Raw genomic sequence first — 19657 nt, 5'->3', positions numbered from 1 at the left:
GAATAGAAGGAATCCTGCTAGGGTGCAATCCTGGACATGCTTACTTGTAAGCGAGCCCCATTGAACTCAGTGGGACTTACTTCTGGGTAGATATGTATAGGATTGCGCTTTTTCTTTCCTCAAAAAATAAATGAAACGTGATACGTGCAGAGGGATTTAACAAACAGACTGAATTTACCTTGATGGCTGTAGCCTCTGGAAGCAATCTGAGTTTGAAAAAGTTGCAGAGAGGCAGCCAGAAGGAGTGTTAGCCGTTTGAATTTGGGTACACACACTTTTTTTAAAAAAACAATGGAGTTAGTTAGTGCAGTGCAGCCTGGTGTTTGTGAGCATGTGCAATGCGGGATTAGTGGTTGTGCTGTCTGCTGCAAGAGTCTTTTATCTCCCATTGGCCTCTGCTTGTGGATTTTCAAATGAACAGAATACTAACAGACGATAGGTGTGCTCAGGCATATATGACCAAACACATGAGAAAGTGGAAACAGGGACATCCATGCAAATCCCACCCCCAATGTCCCTATGTGTGTTGTACCCTTTTCTGTGGTGTGCAGGAAAGCTCTGCAGGGGGGCTTCTAGTCATGTTCCCTTGAAAACAACTAGATTCCTCTATACAATTGTGGGCACTGCATTATCATGGTCCTCACCTGCATCCAAGCACGCGCAAGTTGAAAGCCCCTGTAGACCTTTCCCATGCGACCCTGGGAAGGTTGGGGAATGACGCCATCCACAAGGATACTGGGGGCAGGGTTTGTGTGCCTGCTACTATGTCCCACTTGGAGCATTCGTGCATTCGGATCACTCCTCCTTCCTGCTTCCGGGACATTTTCCATACTCATACCTGGGAATTAAAAAGCCGTGTATCTGACTATTTACAGATCAAAAATGCACATGGGCCAGGAAACAAGGATGTGGATTTCTCCGTGTGTGTGTGTGTGCAAAACCTCTTACAAAGGAGTCCAAGTGAGAGTTTCTGTCTTCTTTTGTCCCCAACCACGCAGAACTCCTATCATTGCAGGAGGTCTTTTTGTAATTGACAAGGCCTGGTTCAACCACCTTGGGAAATATGATGCAGCGATGGACATCTGGGGTGGAGAGAATTTTGGTGAGTCCCTGTCACTCTACAACAACCAGCATCCTTGCTAGCCAAGATTCAAGAGGCAGGGGAGTTTGCATTCTTTTGGCCATCCATCACTCAAAAGCTCCACTTATTATTTGCCAGAAATCTAAGCAAACAAGAGCTCAGTTCTTTTCAGTGCCTTTATTAAAGTGCCAACTTTACTTTCCCACCAGCACCATCCTTTCGTTCATAATGCAAAGGCAAATATTATATCATCTCTTTGATGCCATCGTCAGCTTTGCAAAAAGGGCAGGTGGGCAGGCAGGCAGGCAGGCAGGCGGTCCCTTGGCAAAAAGACAGTCTCCGAGTGGTAAAATGTGGTGTGCACAGATTTGCCATGACCTTAGCCACTGGAGGCATTTTAAAAGAAAGAAATGGTCCGTGTCAGAGTTAATTCCAAATGTCTGGTAAGGTTTTCCTGTGGGATCTCTCTAATTAGTGCAGTGCATTTTACTAACGTGTCACCAAGCGGAGAAAGAATGGGCTGTTCTTCTCGGGGACGATTTTATGGTGGCTGTGGGAGAGCCTCTCACATGGGTGGAGTTGGAACATCTGTTCTGGAATCTCAATGATCTGTGGCCTGACATGAGATCTTCTGTTTGTTGTTAACTGCTTGTTGTCCGCATGGAGCACTTGAAGTCAATAAAACAATCTCACAAGCAGTGAATCTAGGCATGAGCATGATTGTGTGCACATGGTTTTCCGAAAGAGATACGTCCACCTATCTGCCCTCTTGCTGCACCATGTTTACAGCTCCTATGTAAGATGATTTCAGACCAAGTGAAAGGATATTTGGAGTATGTTTCTCTGCGTAACATCTACACCAGTGCAAGGACAGAGAAGGGAGAAGATAGCCACAAGCTGTAATCCCATTATCACTTTGTTGATCAGAGCTAGCCTTGTTATGTCCTAGAACAGCGATGTCCAACAGGTTGATCGCAATCTACTGGTCGATCCCGAGTGATCGCTGTCAATTGCAGTCAATTGTGGGCTCCCTTCCAACCACGGGCTCCCTTCCAATCGCTCCCTTCCAATTGCTTGTTGGAAAAAGCATTGTGTTTAAAGTCTCTGCCCCCCTCTGTCCTTGCTCTGCCCGTCTGTTACGTGAAATGGGCGATCATTCTTGCTAGTTTAGTTTCCTGTATTGCTGCATTTGCCTGTTAACATCTGTGTTGGTTTTACGGGTCTTATGTCCCTCCCCAAAAGCTGGACAACTTTGTCACCCCCCCAAAAGCTCACCAACTATGGGCTCCCCTAAAAAAGCTGAACAACTTTGGCTTCCCTCCCCCCTCCAATGACAATGGGTTTTATACTGCCATTGGTCTATAGGGAGTTGGACATGCCTGTCCTAGATGACACAAAGATATCAAGGAATGATGACAAGGGCAACAGGGGACTTGGGCCTGTAGTTTACTCTGCCTTAGTGGGCAGCTCCTGGACTGCCTAAGAAGAAGTGAAAAATGGGGTGTTTGTGTAATCTCTCCTTGTTCATGCCTGGAAGTTTCTTTCAAACTGGGCTTGGTGGTTTGTTATTTAATTACTTCTGGCCACACCAATGTTACAGATCAGAGGGAGTCAACTGCAGCCTTGAAAGGGGTGGAGAGGCACTGGGTTGTCAGGGAGACAGATTTCAAGTTGGCTTTAAAACTTCAGCCCCTCCAGGGAGCATAGCTAGCGAGAAAAAGGGACCCCATGTCCTAGCAGATGTAGCAGCTCTGCCAGGGATGTGTACAAACAGATGCTCCCACTATGCAATAAACCCATCCAATTGCTTGTTGTTTGCCTCCCCCCTGAAACCTTTTATCACCGCACACGCGGTGTATATTTTGCTTAAGGTGGTGGCTATGTGCCCAACTTCACTGGGGATAGTTCTCTATTTGAAGAACTGCCTGCAGTCAGACTACTGGGCCATCTAACTTGGTCCTGAGTCTACACTTACGGCTGCATTGAATGGAAACTTCTACACCCAGAGTAGATGCCCTACTATGGACCTACCAGCTCTGATGCTTTGCAGTTTGGCAACCAGTCCAAATTCTGTTTTTTACCCTTTGTCCATGAGCTGTGGGTCTGTTGTGGAGGGCACTATGCATTGCACTAATCAGCACAAGAGCAAGAACCAACAAGAGGCTTCCTGATACGTAAACAGGACTCTGTATAAAGGGACTACCTGTGTAGAGGCCAGCTCCTTTCCATTTTGATATCATTACCCACAACGTTACAAGGAGATTTCAAATAGGTTAATGTCAAACTGACGGTAAGAAGCTTTGAAATGCACTTAAGAAGGCAGAGAGCCCAGAAAAGCTCTTTCTGTTATGTGGGTTTGGCAAAGGGGTAAAACAAAGGCTAAAGCTGGAATCTTTCCTGCTATGAGACTTTGAAAAGATGAACATGAGCCTCTCTTACAGAAATCTCATTCCGGGTGTGGATGTGTGGCGGAAGTTTAGAAATCATCCCCTGCAGCCGAGTTGGGCACGTCTTCAGGAAGAAGCACCCCTACGTCTTCCCCGAAGGAAATGCCAACACCTACATAAAGTAGGCTTACTTTATTCACTGACGGCTGAATGAAACAAAAATATGTGCTGCAAAAGGCCATGTGAGCAACATTCTCCCAAACTCACAGTCACGGGCAGTTAAAGTAGGGATTATAGCTCTCTTTTTCAGGATATTTAAGGATACATATCGAAAATGTGAAGAGCTGATTGTAGGGAAACCATGGGATAAAAGGTGCTTCCGGACAAGGACTTGGTATCTCAAACACACCATTCAGATATCACAAATGGATTATTAAACTTTTGCTTTGTTTTTTTGATCGTTTATCAGATTTCTGCCAGAAAAGGGTAATTCCATATTTACTGGAGGGAAAATGTGGTTTGGCATTTTGATGTCATGTTCTCTCCCCAGTAAGTACAGGTGCCCATCAAGCACCTGCCCACCAGTAAAGCTATTACACAGGTATGGCTGCGCATAGAGATGGTGCACCGCACTGCACGGCTTGTGAAATTCTTCACAAAGTCACACTAGTAGTGCACTGAACAATTGGAATTGTAGACGTCGGTACAGAGAAAAGAAGTGAGTAAGGGTGATAAGATAGTCATGGCAGGAAGCAACACAGAGATTGCACATTACACTTAGGAACCAGCAAATTCTTCCAATTTTGGGTAATATATGTACCTTTTCCAGTGCCATAAATTTCCATGCACGTAAGTTTGGGTTGTACAGTTATAGCTGACCAGGTCCCTGGGGGAAAGTTCAGGGTCCCAGCAGGGCATCCATCCTCTTGCTGCTGGGACTTGGCTTGATCTGCCTCCTTTTTAATTTGCCCGCCACTACATAAAACCATGTAGAAGGGACCACTGAAGGCAGAGCTTAGGGCAGTTTGCCCAGGATCACTTCCAGATGACCTGTTTATTGAGCATTCATCCTGATTTCTTTGCACTAAGTTTGTAGGGGGGTTACGCAATTTATTGAGCATTCATTCCGATATGCTTGTTATATGGCATTGCATCAAGCAATGGTTACTCCACACTTTCTGGTGCATTTCCCCATCTCCTTACTGCAAAGAGTACACTATTTTGGCGTAAGTGGGTTTGTTGTTCAAGAGTGCCCCATCACTTTTAATTGTGCAACCTACATTTGCTAGTATCTGATTGAATTCTACCCCCAAAATGGCAACAGTCTGAATATACTCCAGATTCCCTGGAGTTGGCCCTGGTGCTTCCATCCTTGCTATGTCTACTTGTTGCCAAATGTTTTTGCACATGCATTCTTTGACCAATGTAACCGGAAAAGGCCACGAGGCACTGCAACTGTGATAGAAGCCCCTATAGACAAAAATATACCTACTCCTGCTCGACTGCTATAGAAGCTCTTTATTGAACAATAATGTTACTTGGTTAGCCATGACACATTATTTATATTTAAAATGTTGATCTTCTCTCCATGCCATATGAATTGTGACAGCACCATTCGTAGATATTAAAATGTATTTGAGGGAACACACATCAATTATTCCAAATGCCTGCGTGCACTGCAGCACGTGTGCGCACTTGAGAGCTGCCCTGTGGGACACGACTACAGCTATCCTTGAACTGAATGGTGCAGTCATTTTGGGAGATACAGCTCCATTTGGGGCAGCTCCATGCGTCTCTCAGAAGAGTAAAATACCATGTGAAGTGAACATATTAAAGGTTGCTGTGCCTTCATAGGGACAGTAACCAAAGGTGATCATGGGAGATGAAAAGAAACTGCAGAAGGGGAAAGTAAAGGCAGGTTTCCTGAACGGAACTTCGCCAGACCTTAAGTTAATAAGATTAACCTGGAGAAACAGAAGGCATGGGAGAAAGGGAGGAAAAGAGGAGACAGACTGAATAAAGAACACATTTCAACTGAAAATCTATAATCCCCAGACACTGAATTCTGTGTACTTCTTCACAGATGCACAACAGCTGCATTTCCCTCCTCAGCTACGATTGCGATGAATATCGCCCTCACACACTGCAAATGGTGATAGAGAAAAACTACCAATGGGGTTTCCCCCCCTCCCCCATCAGTGTGCAATTGCTATTGCAGTCGGCTAGAGAAAGGTTATACCTTCCCCCTCCTATGTGCTGCAGTCCCAGTGGAAATGCTCCCTCTTTCTCTCTAAAAATTTTTAAAAATGAAATCCCCTGACAGGGCTGCAACCTGCTCAATGAACATAACATGTAGTTCTGCCTTAAAGATGCACATCTAAAAAACTTCACCTCACCATGAATGCAGGCCCCCTCAAATAAGATGTCCTCAGCTCTCAGCGAAACTGTAATAAAACTAAAACAATCTGCCCATCTGTTTTGTATCTTATCTACTGTTTTAACCACCTAGATGCCTTGGGGGGGAGGAGGAGGGAAAGGGGTTCTCCCCCCTCACAAACACACACAATTTATCCCTTCAAGCTCTTATCTGAGGCATCCAATTAAAACTCTTTCATGCATGCTCCTGTGGTTTCTCCCTCATTTTTTTTTTAAATGTCTCTCCTCAGAAACACCAAACGCACAGCTGAAGTATGGATGGATGAATATAAGCAGTACTATTACGCGGCCCGGCCTGCAGCTCAGGGGAGGCCATATGGAGAGTAAGTGTCCCCCTCTGGCGGTGAAGGAAAACACAAAGAGAGCGACTCAATTGTTTGATACAGTGGAACCTCATTATGGTTTTATAGTCCAGCTGTTGGGATGCCTGCATTTTGTTTCTGTGGGAACAGTTAATTAGATGTTAATAGTAAACAGATGCTGTGAGTATATGGATATAAAGTCCTAGTTGCTTGTGTGTGTGTGTGTGTGTGAGAGAGAGCTTGTATAAAACTGCATTGGTACACCTCATTAGAAAGACTGGGTTGTTCCTAGATTAAAATAAAAGAGCTCGTCTTCTCTTACCGCTTCCTGGAAAGGGTCCCAGGTCAACCTCCAAGGTTCTTCCTTCCTTTAATGACTGCCCTGTTGGGCCAAGAAAAGCAAAACCTGCTATCTTTATGAAGATGAGCTGGTAGTATGAACAAACACTGCCCCAGGGCAAAGAAGCAAGTAAAATATTAAGCTAGGCAGCCTAAATCCTTATTTCCATATTTGCCCTGTGGGTGAAACAGGGTTTTTGCGATAACATTCTGCTGGAAAGTGTGATGTGATTTATTCCGCTTTCACCTACTGTGGTCTTGCTTGCCTACCCACCTCCTTTATATCAAGCTTGCTGAGGCTGATGGGAGTTGTAGTTCAGCCACATCCAGAGGTCCACATATTCTCCACTATATTACCTTGCCAACAAAGGTCCGTATAGTAAAAGCTATGGTTTTCCCAGTAGTGATGTATGGAAGTGAGAGCTGGACCATAAAAAAGGCTGATCACCGAAGAATTGATGCTTTTGAATTATGGTGCTGGAGGAGACTCTTGAGAGTCCCATGGACTGCAAGAAGATCAAACGTATCCATTCTTAAGGAAATCAGCGCTCACTGGAAGGACAGATCATGAAGCTGAGGCTCCAATACTTTGGCCACCTCATGAGAAGAGAAGACTCCCTGGAAAAGACCCTGATGTTGGGAAAGATTGAGGGCACAAGGAGAAGGGGACACCAGAGGACGAGATGGTTGGACAGTGTTCTCGAAGCTACAAACATGAGTCTGACCAAACTGCGGGAGGCAGTGGAAGACAGGAGTGCCTGGCGTGCTCTGGTCCATGGGGTCACGAAGAGTCGGACACGACTAAACAAGTACAACAACAAGTGCAGGGCTGTTGGGGGGGGGCAGTGGCAGGCCTTGGCGTCTCAAATTTCAATGGCGCCTTGTGCAATGCCAAAATCTGTCCCCTCGCACTTCTCGCCTTCTGTTTGATGTCGTTGTTGTGGTGCCTGTTGCAGCGCCCCTGAAGTTCCATGCCAGGTGCTTGGGTTCCCGGCTGTTGTGGGACTACAATAAGGCTACCAGATTGTTTTCAATGAATCCAGGGACGCTTTTCAATTTCAATGGATTTTGTATGCGGACTTATTTCTAAATCCAGGGACTGTTCCCGGGAAACGGAGACGTCTTGTAACCTTAGACTACAACCCCCATCATCCCTGGCTGGCATGACCAATGGTCAGGGATGATGGGAGCTGTAGTCCAAAACAGTCGAGGACCCATTCATTGTATTAGAGGAACCAGCTGCTGGGGATCACAAGAGGCAGAGTTCTATTAAATAAACAAATAAATAAATAAATAAATCATGTTGTGCATAGCCATAATGCTAGCCACTATGAGAACAAAATTCTGAACTAGATGGACCTCTGGACTAATCTGGCGTTGCTCTTCTTAAATCCTAATCCATCACCAGCAACTGAGACTAATTTTCTTTATGCACTCTTGGTTGCCAGATTGAGCTAAGACTCATGTGTCTAGCACACTTTATATTTGTGGTTCCTCATCCAGATTGTGATTCATGCACGGAAACCAAATTTCCAGGTGCATGTCCCTTAGCCAAACTGGGATCCACATGCCTGTGTGTAAACAAAGATTATGGAGCTCTTGAGCCTTGCTTTCAAAAAGAAGCGGTAGAAAAGTGGATTTGTGGCATTTTTTCCTATTTTCAGAATACGAAAAGCAGCCGCAGAGCCAGAATACCACAAGCGTATTGTGTTATAAGAGCATGAGAAGAGTTTGCTGGTACAGGCCAATGGCCAATCTAGTGGCACTGATAGTCAAATCCTCCATGAATTGGTCCAATCCTCTTTTAAAGCCACCCAATTTGGTAGCCATCACAACATGTAGGGGTGAATGCCAACGATGCATTGTGTGAAGAAGAACTTTGGACACCCATGAGTTCTACGGTTATGAGAGAGGAAGAGAAGCTTTTCTCTATCCACTTTTTCCACACTAGGCACAATTGCATACATGTCTCCTCTTAGTCACCCTTTATCTGAACTGAAAAGCCCCAAATGTTGTCCTGGGGGACTTGCTTCTCTCACTTGATCGTTTTGGTCGCCCTTTTCTGAACCTTTTCCAGCTCTGCAATATCACTTTCCAGGTGAAATGACTGAACTGTACACATTATTCCAAGTGCGGTCTCACCATAGATTTGTATAATTGCTTCACAAAACTGGCATTTGCCTTTTCTATTGCTTTCCTAATGTTCCCTAGCACAGGATTTGCCTTTTTCACAGCTGCTGCATGCTGGGTCAACATCTCCATCAAGCTATCCACGCTGACCCCAAGGTCTTGTAGCTCTAGTATATGTCAATAGAACACATACCATTTAGGCAGCAAACCTGTATTGGAATTCTCATGGGACTAAGGGCCAAGTAGACATTTATTTATTTATAAGATCTATGTCCCACCCTTCACCTCAAACGATCTCAGGGCAGGTCACAACAAATTAAAATACAATAAACCAATAGGATACAGTTAAAACCATTCATTCCGCTGCCTAGATTAATTGCATGATTGCAATTCACATGTCTAGCTTCTAAATTTTAAATAGCAGCTGCCACACAAGAGATCCAAGACATTGGCACATGAGAAGTTTAGCCCTTTCTTCCCCACACTATGGTCCTAATAAAAGTCACCCTACCACCAAAGCTGCTATTCACTTCAGAGTGTAAATTTCCATTTGCACCAATGGGAGTTGCTCCTCTATGCCAAATCACTTTAGGTGTCTATTAATATTGGGATCTCAGCATGAGGAAGAGGGTTAATCCTGTCCTCCCTGAGGTCCCAATGCTGATCAGGCAATCCAAGGGGGATTTTTAATGTTAAAAATGCAACACATTAATTACGGTCATGCCAATGAATGCCATTTCTAGTTTGGTCCTTTGTTGTTCGGTTACGTGACTCACAATGAGTTAACTGGGGGAGCTGAGGAAGGTGTGGATATGGGATTACTAATGCATTTTGTCACTAGCTAGATTTACAGAGAGAATCCTGTCTTTGGGGCTCAAGGCCATTTCATGTTGCAGTGGTATGAAGTGACGTAATTAGATTTTTTGCAAATATTTTGTTTTCAACAGCATCCAGAGCAGAGTGGAACTGAGAAAGGCCTTGAAATGCCACACCTTCAAGTGGTACCTGGAAAATGTTTATCCTGAACTGAGGTACTAGCAAATTTTGAAATATAGTATGTGATACCTGTGTGGGTGAAATGTCACAAATTTCCCTTTTCCTCAAATGAAAATCGGCTCAAGGCTGCAATCCTATGCACATTTTCCTGCAAGAAAACTCTGTTGAGCACAGAGCGACAAACAGTATTTCTGAGTAAACATGGATAGAATTACTCTGCCTATCCACCCCCCAAAAAAGCTAAATCACCAGGAGGTGACTTTTCCGCTGAACCAGGAATGGGGAACCTTTTCTCTTCCCTCCCCCCTGGATCAAATGTTCTGTTCAAAGTTGAGAGTCATATCTGGTACACCATAGACATTTGGTTTGGCCCTGCCTTCCCAGAACATTGCCAGCAAAGGTACACACAGTCTATGTGCTGAAAAGTGCTGTTCATGATTACTGTGGGCCGTCGCTAGGCAAAAACTGATAACCCCTTTTTTGTAGTAAACTTTTATTGAGTTTTCAACAGTTTGACAAATATACATCAATACATAATAAATTTATTTTTTCTCGACTTCCTGCCCCCTTTTCCATGGTGTTTTAATTTCCCCCCTCAGCTGCACAATGTTTCTTATACCAAAACATCAATATTGTATTTTCTAATTCCTTCTGTTGCTCATATTTCAAATCCTGCTCACAAATTCTTCACACTATAATATTTCCCTAAATAGCCCGATAATGGCTTCCATTCTTCCAGAAAGCAATTGTTATTTGGATCTCTTATTTTGGCTGTTAATTTTGCCATTCCTGCATAGACCATTATCTTACTTATCCATTCTTCTTTGGTGGGAACTTCTTCCTTCCATTTTTACGGGCAGAGCAACCTTGCCAAAAACTGATGCCCCCTATCCTTCCCTCTTCCCTCAGAATTCCTGAGGAATCTCTCTACCAGACTGGAATGATTCGACAGAGACAGAGATGCCTGGAGACCCAGAAGTCAGAAGCCCAGGAGTTTCCGGTTGTGATCTTAAACCCCTGCATCACCAGCAAAGGTGCAGCAATGGTGGCTCAGGTGAGTTCTCTAGGGCCTGTTTGGGATTTAAACAATATGCGGTGCCCTTATCCTAACAGCAATCCTTTGGGGGGTGATCCCATGTTAAAGACGGCACTGTGAAACTAAGAATAAGATGGTGGCTCACCCAGAACCACTGAACGTGCTCATGAATAATATGTGTGTGTGGGGGGGTGTGATTTGCAAAACCTCTCAATTGCTTTTCTGTCCAAAGGCACTCAAGTTAAAATAGGGAGAAAAGTGATTCAAAACAAAGGCGACATCTGCAGTATGAAGACAACAAACAAGGAAATTAAAGCTAGTGTTTTTTCTAGAAAGAAGTTCCAGATTCAAATGCCTTCTTTTCCTTACACTTAGCAGTGAGGTTTTCCTTCTGAAATTGAAATAATAGTGAGTAGGGATAGATGAATCTGACAATTTTGGCTCTTTCAGTTTCTGTTTTCTATTCTTAAATTTAGTTCTCCGCATTTGCATGGAAATCTGTGGTTAATCCTCATGGAAATTCATCAACATTTTGGCACAAATTTCTCCCAAGAAAAACATTTTTTTTTGTATGCAGCTTTGACTAACAAGCAATTTCCCCAATAAGATGCATTTTTGTGATCTTCAGTTATTGCCTACTGGGCTGCATCTTCCAAAGGAAAGTGGCCATATATAATGCTGGCCTGCTAAATGAGGTATTTACAATTGAGCTCTCTCCAGGTTGTCTGCTCTCTGAGCAAACATAATTGGTGCCATGTGGTCAAGCAAGTCCATGAATTAAGTTGTCTTCCAGCCAAAAATCACTCGTCTTATTGCCAGAGCCAAAGAGAACCCAAAAGGGATGGAATGCAAATCCTTCTGTGATATATTTCAGAATGCAGGTTAGTGCTTTCCTATATCCTAAACTCCCTATCCACAGAAAACTAGCATATGAGGTTCTACTTAGCATTTCCCCTTAGATGCTGCTTTTCTGGGTGCAGGGATGTTGTTTTTTATACTGGAGAACATTCATACAATTAATCTCTTACCTGCATTTTGAAATGAGGCATTCTCAGGAGTCACCATGAGTTCCTTCACACACACCCCCCATTTTGCATTCATGTGACAAAATGGTTATGCAAAAGGGGCCCCCCAGCGTAAGTCAGCAAGCTGTCATTCTGCCCCTCCCCAAAAACCCCTCCAATTTGTTCCTAGTATTTTTAAGATGTCACCTTTTAACATTTAGGGTTGTGCCTTAGGGGCCTTTTTATCACACTAAAAATGTGCAAAAAATATTGCTGTGCGATTGCTCTTCCATCTCAAAATCGGAACTGGTGCCAGTTTTTTGCCAACTTGTCCAAACAGCAGATTTGGTTGACATAGATGGGGGAAATAGACTCATGGTTACTCCCAACGTCCCTGGTATCGAAGTTGCAAGACAGCAGGCCTGCCACGAGACAAGCCTGATACGAAGCACACGCCTGAACTGAACCAAGCTGAGCCCATCCGTACTCAGAATGCAGGCTACGTTGACACATAATTCTTCTTCAAGGATCAGAGGAAGAAAATGAGAATTATAATTTTCCTCCCATCTTTCAGAACTATTTACTCCTTTCCGTCGCTCAAAAAATGTGCCGAATTGAAATGATATATTTAAGTTCATCCTCTGCATTCATTCAATATTAAATTGCCTATTAAAGTAGAAGCGGCTTAATGAGGCTGACCTCATTTCCCCTCTTCTCAATCACTAAAGGGAAAAATATTCAGTGTCAATCAGTGAGTATTCTCTGAACTAGATTAAGAATTAGGTGCTGTTTGTGACAACAAAAAAGGTGTTCTCTTCTCTCCATGTTCTGGTTAGCATTTTAAATGCATAAGCGGATAGTTAAATAGAAGGGAGGGAGAGCTGTTATACATTAAAGTCCTACCTCAACGCCCCTCAGTAAACACCAGTATGGGCATTGCAACGCTTCTGAAAGCTGCCCTGGCTTTGGCTTTGATGTCTCTCCAGGGACAGTAAAAAAAAAACCCCTCCTTCCACTCCTGGGCAGAAGGACCAGGAGGGCAGGACTCCCCAAATGCAGAGAGCTACGTTACTCTTCAAAGGGTGGGTGTGTGGATTATTAAACTATTAAGTCCAGAGTCTGAAATTATCTAACTGTACCGCTGATCATGGCACCAAGCACGCTGCCTCTGCAATGATGCTGCAAGTCAGACACTTGGCATTATCCGGTCTTGTTTATGTCTCATTTGCTGAAGGGATTGATTGATTTAGCACTTCACTGGAGAAATGCATCTGAGGGTAAATAATTGATCGTAATTTTGCCCTGGTTTTGTCTAATGAAGATGTCACCGTTTGGCTGGTGCATTGGCTTTCTGTTAGAAACAGAGCATCAGTTGATATTAAACTTTGCAGTAACCTTCTTGGAATGGATTTCTGACTCTGGGATTCATTTAATAAACCCATTAATCATTAGCTGTTCCAAGAAACCTGACAAGCTTTAGAAAAGAAATCAGAAGCCTCTTAGGCCTGGATACACTTGAGCACATCGTCAACAGCAGCAGTACAGAAATGACTCTGTATTCAGAGAGAAGCTGTCAGTCTCCTGTAGGAACAGAGAAACAGACAGAAGGATGGCAATCTTCCCCCCCCCTTCCTGTTGTGCCCCACTGTCTGCCTCTCAAAATATCAATCACCGAGTGAATCACCAACATCCTAGTTAGTTAATGCATTATTTTTGTCCTGATCTTGTTGAAAAATTCAGCCAGATGCTCTGATCTGTCAGCTCTCTCCCCAGAGGATTCGCAGAACTTTGTCATAGTGAGCATCTCGACCAAGACAAGAACAATTGTTTCAGCCTCCTCTAGTGCACCTACGGCAAAGTGCTAAGATTTATTGTCCACCCTGGGGACAAAGCTGGTCAAATAAAAATGTCCACTCAAGGTGCTGCAAGAACCCACAGTATTATTTAAAGCCCGTTGAGAATGATAAAGATTGCCCCTTCCAAGATGTTCTCTTCCTACTTTACTGACTGGGAGGGGCTGACATTCTGTCCCCTAATTTATCTAATCTACTACTGGCTGAAGTACACTAGATTAAGGTTTACAATTAGATTACATTACAAGCCTGTGCTTCTCACTTTGAGAACTCTTACGGAGTCTTGTCTCTAATATCATTGTTAGGGGAGGGGTAGTTCCTTTGGTAGGGGACACAGTAGTTTGTGTCTGCAGTAGTTTGTACATCTTTTGTGCCCACCCTGCACACAGCTCTCACCTGTGGTTACTAGAAGCTCTCAGCATGCAACAGCGACACACACTGGGAGCAGCTTTGACCAGCCAGCTCAACCAGGTGAGGGTAGCCAATGGGTGAGTTAGGGGCTTCCCCTGCAAGCAAAGACAGGCTCCAGCGGATTGAGTGGACAAGACCAATAGTGGATCCAATGGTCAAGAAGATGGTTTTTGCACGTGTTGCAGAGGGAAATGAGGAGCAGATGGGACTTGTTAAACTTAGAAGGTAGCCCATCTAGAGACGGAAAACTCTGTTTTCAGTAGACTTTGGAGTCTTCTTCACGTGTTCTTTAATGCACCAGTTTAGTGCTGTGCCAAAATCTGCCCTGCCAAGTTTTCTTCCTCTGTGAATGAGGCTTCCACTTTTCGACCTCATTTTCAGGACTCTTTGGGGGTTTTGAGCTTTATCTTTGTGAGGTAGCCAAGACTGGTGTGTGCATTTTCCTTTCCAGTAAGCATTTCTTCAGCTCTCTGCAGCCTCCCCAGCTGCCCACACTTCCTGACCTGAAAAACCCCATAGGAACAACTGCCTCATAATGTCTTCCCCTGGGCTTTAATTGGAGCATGAGCACCTGGGAAGGCTGCAGACCACATGCCATCAGCGAGATGATTTGCAGCGTGAAAGGACACTTGTGGGTACCCCTCAGCCACTTCAAAAGCAAGGTAAAGACGACAACAACACACAAAAACCCCTGCACCCCAGCCATGATAATTTCTCTGGATTTCTCTCTCCCCAGTGATATTTACCTTCTCATTAATTGATGGAGATTTGGCCAAGAAAGATAGAAGCAAGCAGTGAAGCAGCAAAGGCAGTTGCACCTTGTCAAGAGACAAGGCAGATCTTTGCGAAATGTGTTGAAAGGCTGTCCGTGGTGGAAAAGGCTATTGAGAAAATGTAGTGAGGGCTGTGTGGGGAGGGTGCTGGCTTCAAACAGTGACTCACTTCATATGCTACCCATTTCCCCCCTCAAAAAAGAAAAGAAAAGAAAAGAAGAAAAGAAAGAAGCTACATTAACGCTGTTGGAGACCGGGGACAATTTTTCAAGGCTTTAACATCATTCAAGGTGACACCTGTCACTGCTCCTCAGCATCATAATGAATTCAAGAAATAAATTTAAAGTATCATCTTTGGCTGACTTTTGCACGGCTGCCTTCGGATGGCGATGCAGCCTCCCCCTCCCCTGCCATTTAATCAGATGGAAACCAGATGGCGGCCCCAGATAAAAATATGGAAATGTTAAAGGAAAGGGGGGAAGAGCAGGCGCCTGCACTATGCCCTTGTTTCACCCTTCCTCTGTTTCTTCCACTGTTGTCTTGAGAGATACAAGGCAGAAACCTGTTTTTTACCACAATTCATCCTGGGCTCCAGAAACAAAACAAACTACGGTAACCCATTTCACGTTTCCTATGGCTGGTTCACACAACCAGTTCTGGAGTTTGCCTGATTTTTTAAAAAAGTGTTTGGGACAGGAAGATGGAATATCTGCCTGAGTTTATTGTACAGAAATGAAGTCAATATCATTAAGTGCTTGGCCTTGCACACAGATCCCAAGTCATTGTGTCACTCTTTTGCAAGTGTTTACTGTGGTGTATCATATAACCCCTAATGACAATTCCCAATGGCTTCCTGCAGTTATTAAATAGCACCAGAGATAAAATAGTCCCCTCTGGCACCCCATAACATGGGTGGCAGGAGGCCAAAGGTCACTGTCCCAATACAGTACTAATCTCTAGACCCAATCCTACAGGTAGGATTGGAACCACTGAAATACAGTGCCCCAAGTTCCCACTTCCCCAGAGCCAGTCAAGGAGGATACCATGGTCAATGATTTCAAATGCTAATGAGAGATCAAGAAGCAGGAACAAGACAGCACTACATCAGTCCCACAAAGGTCATCATCAGGGTAACCAAGGCTGACTCAGTTACGTGGGGGAACGGTAGCCAGAGTTGTGTGTGAGAGCTGGAAGCTGGAGATGGAGACATGCCTTGCTCCATGCTGGATTGAAATCTATGACGAACAAAGGAGCTAGATCTTTTGGGGTGTTAATGCTGTGAGGCCCTCCATCCTATGCTCAGGTTGCATATATGTGTAAATAAAACCATATATCCTAAAGACACTGCAGTCTCCACTGACATTCATTCCAAGGAAACTGAACCCTGGACAAAGCATTTGGAACCCCTGGAGAGTCTCACCACTCAGAGAATGGGGTAGCATGTAACAGTTTTCTCCTTTGTTTCAGGAATGGACATATACATACAACCAGCAAGTCCGCTTCCAGAAGCTGTGCTTATCAATACAAACCCTCTTTCCAGGTTCACAGGTGGTACTCTTACCTTGCAAAGAAGGGGATGGCAAGCAGGTGAGGCCATTTCCCCCTCAAAAAGACTGAAAGCTCTCTCTCTTCCAGCGTACTTTACTAGCAGTGATATGAAGTGTTTTTCTCACATCATCCTACCAAAGTGTTTGGTATATGAAAGTCAGCCCCCTGAAATAATCCATTCACCCTATAGATAACCTAACTGTGGCAAAGGAACACAATGCCTGTGAAAGGAACACATGGTGATTGAAACCTGCTCACCAGGAAATTATCAGAAATCAGTTGGTCTTGCCTGTTAGAGGCCAGCTAAAGCAAGTCTGGAGTCTTGGAGCAAATGAATTGGTGAGACCATCCAAAACAAAATCGAGGGGTGAAATATTGGCCATCTAGACATGTTGAGATATGAACTGGATGTGTGGAATCAAGGAGCAATTGATATACCTTTATAAAATTATGCATGGCATAGAGAAAAGTCTTTCTGCCTCTCTCATAACACTAGAACTCATTGACACGCAATGAAGCTGAATGTTGGAAGAGTCAGGACTGATAAAATAAACTTTGGATCTCCCTCAGGAGGCAGTGATGGCCACAAACTTGGATAGCTTTAGAAAAGGATTGGACAAGTTCACAGAGATAAGGCTTTCAATGGCAACTAGCCATGATGGTTATGCTCTGCCTCCAGAGTCAGAAATAGTATGCTTCTAAATACCAGTTCTTGGAAACCACAGGAGGGAGTATTCAGAGTAGACCCAGGGAAATTGATGAGCATAACTAAGTTATGTCCATTACTTTCAATAGGTCTAACCTAACAGGTATAACCTAGTTGAATATCAGCCATATAGCTGATGCACTACAGTTGTGGAAACCAAAAATAGATAGAGGGAGTGCAAGCCATTAATACTATTACTTCACAGACCATAGATAAGTGTTTTTCCAATCTTGGGTTCCCAGATGTTGTTTGACTACAGCCCCCCCCCCTTAACTCCTAGCCATTGGCTAAAGTAGCTGGGGATGATGGGAGCTGTAGTCCAGCAGCATCTGGGAACCCAGCATTGAGGAACACTGCCATGGATCTTAACTACTGTAGCTGAGTGAGGGCAAGGCATGCTGAATTTAATCTCTTTGCCTTTCTCCTTTCTCTTCCAAAAGCGATGGAACAAAGTTGGTTCTCACATTGAGCACATGGCCACACGTTACTGCCTGGACACCGAAATGGTGGGGGACACCAACGAGAACATGAGGGAAGTCGTCATTAACCCTTGTGAGAGCACTGCAATGAGCCAGCGATGGGAGATGGTGATGTCCTGACCACATCTGTCGACAACGCTAGCAAGCTCAGCCAAGAGGACCTTTGTTGAGAACAGCCAAGGCTGCTGTCCAAGCTTGGGGGTGGGGTGGGGCTTGCCTTCTAGCGTGGGGCAAAAGCCAAAGAATAAGGACATACAGCTGTGCCTAGGTTGAAGAAAGCACACAAGTGCTGGCTCTGAGAGCCATAGCAGAAATTCAAGCCAGGTGGGACTACACATCCATACAGATAAGAACACAACTGCTTAATCTGGAAACATTGTTCAATGACCCTCATCTGTTAGTTGTAGCAGAAGTCGCTCTTCTCATTTTTGAGAAGGGAACCTGCTGAAATCAGTAAATGCGGTAATTTATTGTCCTCATTGATAAGGTGGTGGGAAAGCCTTGGGAAATAATAAGTGGGAGAGCAGCTTCTAGCAGCTGAAGGGCAGGGAGGAGGAAAACCAGGCCTTATGGGAGCAGAGAAATGGATATGCTGGGATACAGCAGAAAAGGCTAACTAATCTTGCACTTTTGATTGATGTAACTGAGCACAACTTTGGAAGCGTGCTGGAGTAAGCTATATTGCACATTATAATTTGTATTTGATTCATGCACTTGTTGTGTGCTAGATACTGTATATGCCTGGAGTGAGAAAATGTGTGTGTGTGTGTGTGTGTGTGTGTGTGTGTAGGGGTGTTGGAGAGAGAGAGAGAGAGAGAGAGAGAGAGAGAGAGAGAGAGAGAGAGAGAGATGGATGATATCTGGGAGCTGAGGTCAAATCTAATATGTGTGTAGAAGAGAGGAACTGTTTACACTACTCTGTCGCTGCACAAGGCTTACTCGAGGGTTTGGGTAGACCAAGAAACCACCAGTTTCTCCCTTCACTGGCAATGGCTGGAGAGAGACATGGTGCATTCTTACTTTGCACAGGGTCTCACATGCAGCATGTAACTGGTTTCCTGTATTCACACACTCCTGTGGGAGAGCACAATCCTAGACTGCACATGGGACAGGATGAGGCATAAAAGAGATGCCCTCTGCCTCCAATCTCCCCATTTGCTCCATATGCATTTAGTGGTTCTCTTTGACAGCTTCTGAGCTTTGGAAAGTGGCCTGCTTTGCCAAGCTATAGCACTGGCTGTTCTGCTTTCCTGTTGAATTACACATCATGCAACAACTATGCCACTGAGACCAAACACTTGTGGTGACGATGGCTGTTTCTCAGAGCCTTGAGGAGGGCAAGAGAAATCTAGCATTACCTATGGGCACAGTATGTGATATTGTATCGCCCCACTGTGGTCTCTATTCTTTTGTTGAAAATCAACCAAGCCCTGCAAAAGTGTTGGTCTAGAGACCATACTGGGACCAAAATGGTTGGGGGAATTTACTATAGTTCACCCATGCACAAGCCATTATGGCCACAGATTCTAGAGTGACTGGACTGAAGTATGGGTTTGAACAGTCTGGATTAGGTGAGCAACACTCCACAAGTCCTTATTGAAATGCAGAGTTGGACCTCTGGGACAACAAACCTGTATTCACAGACCAGTTATGAATTGGATTCTCATCACTACTGGCAATGCTAGCATCATCATGCCACCTTTGACTCTGAATAGTAGGATCCATCTTATATGTGTATAGTGAGAGACTTGAGTCATGCTTCTGTATGAGAGGGCTGTTTAACGCTGTACTTTTTCCCATCTCAGGGGGTCTTGGATGAGCCTAAAATCACCTGCTGGTCCTCTGTAATTGTAATTTGTCTCTCCACTGTTTAAAAACCTTGGAATAGGGGGAATTTTCACATGCATCATAAAAGTAATATTTTGCTATTTGAAGACCAATGTCTCGTGTTTTTTCTCTTATGAAAATCAATAGCTCGTTTAGGTGTCTTGCACTGGTAAAAGGGAGAAGAGTGTCCTCTAGCACTGTTCTAGAATTCCGTTAAACTCCACATATGACAACTCCATAACTAAAAATGAACATGTGAGATCACTAGAACTGAGCACCGAGAATTGTTTTTCAGAAACTTGAAGATTGCAAGCCTCTTGGTATATAAAGGTGTGCTAACGGAGCTTCT

The 19657-nt window shown here is 44.2% G+C and overlaps 1 protein-coding gene across 1 annotated transcript in view; it reads left to right on the top strand.

Annotated features, from left to right (window-relative positions):
- GALNT14 (polypeptide N-acetylgalactosaminyltransferase 14) overlaps positions 1-19415 on the top strand; it is a 227255-nt gene extending 207840 nt beyond the window's left edge. The window contains exons 9-15 of the mRNA XM_083496106.1: positions 999-1102; positions 3523-3649; positions 6135-6227; positions 9623-9706; positions 10581-10725; positions 16216-16335; positions 17443-19415. Of these exons, the coding sequence (XP_083352232.1) occupies positions 999-1102; positions 3523-3649; positions 6135-6227; positions 9623-9706; positions 10581-10725; positions 16216-16335; positions 17443-17601 (832 nt within the window). The 3' untranslated portion in view covers positions 17602-19415. The remainder of the gene's footprint in view (positions 1-998; positions 1103-3522; positions 3650-6134; positions 6228-9622; positions 9707-10580; positions 10726-16215; positions 16336-17442) is intronic.
- Positions 19416-19657: the final 242 nt, after the last annotated feature.

Source organism: Podarcis liolepis, assembly GCF_965112155.1.
Source record: "Podarcis liolepis genome assembly, chromosome: 3".
NCBI lineage: Eukaryota > Metazoa > Chordata > Lepidosauria > Squamata > Lacertidae > Podarcis > Podarcis liolepis.
This window is presented reverse-complemented; position numbering and strand designations above follow the sequence as displayed.